The sequence below is a fragment of the Protopterus annectens genome, chromosome 8.part0, assembly GCF_019279795.1.
Source record: "Protopterus annectens isolate FY-2018-M chromosome 8.part0, PAN1.0, whole genome shotgun sequence".
Classification (NCBI taxonomy): Eukaryota; Metazoa; Chordata; order Ceratodontiformes; family Protopteridae; genus Protopterus; species Protopterus annectens.
In genome coordinates, this window is record NC_056741.1 from 497,645,964 (window position 1) to 497,650,930 (window position 4,967).

At 36.8% G+C, this 4,967-nt stretch overlaps 1 protein-coding gene across 1 annotated transcript in view; it reads left to right on the forward strand.

Annotated features, from left to right (window-relative positions):
* Window positions 1-4,535: 4,535 nt before the first annotated feature.
* LOC122808258 (melatonin receptor type 1C-like) overlaps window positions 4,536-4,967 on the forward strand; it is a 113,787-nt gene continuing 113,355 nt past the window's right edge. Inside the window, exon 1 of the mRNA XM_044079222.1 lies at window positions 4,536-4,731. Coding sequence (XP_043935157.1) covers window positions 4,536-4,731 — 196 coding nt within the window. The remainder of the gene's footprint in view (window positions 4,732-4,967) is intronic.

A 4,967-nucleotide genomic window follows, 5' to 3' on the forward strand; every position in this document is an offset into this window, starting at 1 on the left:
AAAAACCAGAGCTTATATACTCTTTAAACTAGATAATTATTTCATTAGTAAAACAATTAATCAATTATGAATTATTTAATTGCATTATACCAAACACTTCCAAGTGCATTCTTGATTCAAGCCTCTAGGGCTCATAGTGTCAAACTTTAGAATCAATATTGTTTCTTTTTTTCTTAATATATTTTTTATGTGTTGCTCTACCATTAATTCATTAGTTTCCACTTTTTCCAAAATAGTTGCTTGTTACCCCTCCTGGTTACTATTATGGAATTCTTTAAAATGAACTGCCACTGGGCTAGTTAATTTACTTTGCCGTATGTCTCTTATGTGTTCTTTAAGCCTACATGAACATTGCCTTTTACTTTTCCCCACATAAATTTTTTTACAGGGACATTTTAAACCATATATGATTTTCTCTGTATTACAACTATAAATGCCTCTTGCTTGAAACGTTTTTCCAATTATATCTGTGAATTCTTTTACTATAAACTCACATATACCACATTTTCCACAAGAAAATGTATCTAACCTTTCTGGAGATGGAACTAGCCCTGCTTGAGGCATTCTAAACTTTCCATGTACTAAAAAATCTTTTATGCTTCTGCCTCTTCTAAAGGAGAATCTAGTATTCTTGTTTTGTAAAAAATCAACTTCCCCTTTTAATTTTAACCAAGAATATTTTATTTGTTCTTTTACTGCCTCTGAAAAAAAATTAAAATGTTGAAGCAAAATAAATACATTCTTGTTCTCCTCTATTTTCCTTCTTTTCGTATTTGTAGCCACCCCTCCGATTCCACTTTACTACTTTTTCCAATCCCTGTTCCACTTCTACTCTTGGATATCCTCTCTCACAAAACTTATAAAAAGTTTCTTCCATTTCCTTTTCCTTATCTGCAGGGTTACTACACAACCTTTTTACCCTGAGGAATTCTCCATATGGGATGGATTTTATAGTATGTGGGGGATGGCAACTAGAACCATGTAACACAAAATTTGTTTCCGAGAACTTTCTATGTATTTTTGTTCTTAACTTACAGTTTTTCCTACCCATAACATCAACTTCCAAATAATGAACTTTGTCACCTATCTGCAACCCATCAAAACTAACTCCTACTTCATTATCATGCAACTTATTAAATGCTTCCACTTTATTGTGTCCCCCTTACACACAAAGATCAAATCATTGCTGTATCTAAAATATTTAACTACATGTTCTTTATAAAATTCAGTAGTATAAATATATCAACTTTCAAAATGTCCCATGAATATATTTGCATAGGTGGGGGCAAAAGCTGTCCCCATTGCTGTACATTGTAACTGCCTATACAGGCAGCCATTAAATTCAAATATATTGTTCTCTAAACACAGCAAAATCAGATCTGTTACATACTGTATAACTGGGGCTTCCCCCAGAAAAAAAATGTATAACTTTAATACCATCTTTGTGCTTGATGTTAGTATACAAACTTACAACATCCATTACAACAAAGTACATTTCTTCTGATCATATAATTTCCTTGATCTTATCTAGGAAGTCAAAAACATCTTTAATATAAGAAAACATTTTCTCCACAGTTGGCAACAGAAAAATAAATGGTAAAGATTAAGAATAGATATTTATGCTCTTGTTATTGTTATTATTAGTATCGCTACAATTATATTTTCATATAAAGCTGAAAACAACATTTGAGCTGCCTCAGTATGTGGTACAGAGTGATAGTCATTCGACTGAGACTAAGGTGGCCAGGGCTTGGTTAGAGGCCCAGGCACTAGTAAGCAAGAGTAATGGATAGGATGGCCTACTTGCTTCCTTTAGTGGGAGGAGAGGGTTGCAAACACAAGGAGAACATTAGGCACAGCAATCTCCCTGGTGGAGAAGGAAAACTGCTTGTAGAAACACCTCTTGTAGAAGTGAGGGGAATATCCTCTGCTGTCATAGGTTCATAGGTTGATACTAGGCTATCTGCCCTAGGACATTTATAAGCCTAGCCAGAGTGTGTTTGGCTTTCGCCACCCTTTTAGATTAGTTGACTGTGCCTCTGTATAGTAGGTCATAGAAGATAGCCCTTTTAAGGTTAGTTTACTGTGGCTCTGTCTAGTAGGGACACAGAAGAGATCCCAGGGGTAAACCTACGATCTCCTATCCACTCGTCAAGATTTATCTTGAAGAGGGTCATTGAGGGGCTCTGTCTAACATGGATTCGGATTTTGTTCCAGAGTGAGGGGAGCCTCTGGGATATGAATCTGTCCCTCCAGCATGTCCTATTTATTTCTGTGCTGAGGTTTAAGTCCCTGGAGCGTGTGGCTCTAAGGGATATGGATTTCCTGAGGTGGAGCATGTCCATTAATTCTGGTTTGGACATGGCTTTATACGTCAGGCACAGATTGCCTCTGAGTAGGCAGTAAGCAACAGAGTAGAGCTGGAGTTTCTTTAGCCTAACTGTGTAGGGAATCTGTTTGAGTCCCTTGATCCTCTTGGTGAGGTACTTTTGGGGTCTTTCCAGTTGCTGCAGGTGTCGGGTAAGGTACATCCCAAATGGGGCATTGTATTCAATTATGGGCCTGATCAGTGATGAGTAGAGGGGCACAATGACCTCTCTTGATCTAGATGTGAACCCTTTCGTGATAAGGTGGGCTATATAGAAGGTCTTTCTAACCACTTTGGCAACGTGATTGTCAAAGGAGAGATTGTTATCTACTTGAGTCCCCAAATCCCTAATTACTTCTTCCGTACTTAATGGATTACCACCTATGTGGTAATTTGTGGGTACTTTGTTTTTCCCAAAGGGGATGACTATGCACTTTTTGGCATTTAGCTTTAGGCCATGGCTCTGGCACCAGTTATCCATCTCCGTGAGACCCTTTTGGAGGATGCTTGTGTCAGTCGGCGAGTCGATTATGACACCCAGTTTGCAGTCATCTGCGAACTTGGTCAGCCATAGTCCTCCCGTGTTAGCCTGTACCTCAGAGAAATATATGCCGAACAAGAGAGGCCCCAGGACTGAGCCTTGTGGGATGCCACTTGTAACTGGTTTAGAGTCTGACATGGCACCTGCAATTCTGACCATGTGGGTTCTATCCCTGAGCCAGTTTGCAAACCATCTTGTGACATAGGAGTTGATATTTAAGCTGGTGAGCTTATTTATGATGCCCGAGTGGGGTATTGTGTCAGCCTACTGCATGCACTAATGCCTGAGTGGGTGCATGTGAAAGGTTAAGGCACAAAAAGAAAAAAAAATCCTAAACCACCCCTGAAGGCTGTCTGAGTGATGACCCCTTCCAGTCAACCCTTGCATCGGTGATGGGGAACAAACAGGCTGACTAGATATAGGCAGGAGGGCTTATGGTCAATAGACAGAGTGGTTAAAATAGCAAAAATGTTCCTATTTAGATATTGTGACTTTGATGATTTAGTAAACTCACATTAATGGAATGAGTGAGCCATCTGTACATATATTTCAAGATGAAGGGGATGTTTAATGTGTTGACCCTAATATCACATTCAATATCTGTTACATGGAATGGATTACATCTGCACGTCATGGATGGTTATCAACAAAACTCTAAATATCTTCTTTCCTGTTGTTTAAATTGAAGAAACAGGGTGTATATCGCACAAACACAAGCTAAGCTCATCAAAGTCTGACAATTAATTATATATACATATATATATATATATATATATATATATATATATATATATATATATATATATAAAATGTGTGTGTATATATATATATATATATATATATATATATATATATATATATATATATATATATATACATATACATATAGATAGATAGATAGATACATATCTATATAAAACTACAACAACACAATGCCCTGGGGATTATTTGGTGTTCAGTAAACTATTTTACTATTTTAATATTCATATAACTGATTCGGACTCTCATGATACATCATTATGAGCTCTCCTGGGAAAATATCTCCTTTCTAAGTAGGAGACTGTGAGCAGAAAAATCAAGCAGCTGTGTACACTTACATGTCAAGGAACTAGCCTCATAAATCAGATACTGTGCTGTGCAGCTATAAAAGAGGACATTACACTTACGTTTTTTATACTCAACAGTATGCGTACTACACATGCAGTAGTAATAAATTTAGGCAAGTCAATTTCCCCAACAGCCAGGTTGTTGTACTCTCTTGAAATCAGTACATTTTTTTTTATACTCAGCAGTATGCGTACTACGCATGCAGTAGTTATAAATTTAGGCAAGTCAATTTCCCCAACAGCCAGGTTGTTGTACTGTATTGAAATCAGTACATTTTTTTATTACAAAATCTTTGGATTGCTCTTTTAAAATGATGCATGCCTTGATTTTCTTAAAGGATGTTATGAGTGCATTTTAACAATATTCATTTTTAAGCAAAAAAAGGAAACCATTATTCTGAATTTACTTTGAACTTGCCATATCCTGAAAAATTGCATCCAAAGTCAAAACAATCTAATGGCAGCCTTTGCCACTTAAGTTTCAATCTGAAAGGTGAGGCTGTCCAGTAGTTATAGCAGTATGTCTAGCTGGAACACAAGCTGCAGTGAAAGTGAGTTGAGTGGAGGTAACCAGACAGATCCTGCAACATATCAGCCGTCTGCAGCGGTTATTATCCTTCAGGCCAGCGTGATGATTTTCACCATAATTACAGATATTATTGGTAATATTCTGGTAATCCTCTCTGTATTACTAAACAAGAAGCTTCATACTCCTGGTAAGCATTCCAGTTGCCATTATAGTATTTACTTAAATCATAAAGAGATGCTGAAGTTACATGTTATTGTTACACCCTTCAAACATATTGTTACATGGATGATGTTCGTTATCTAAAATAGTATTTTGTCGTGATTCTGGATTTACAGCATGCTACTGTCTGTGGCAACTGATGTGTGTTCTCTAATTAATTGAGAGTGGTACAAATAAATTATTCACACTTGAAGCTGCTTTGCA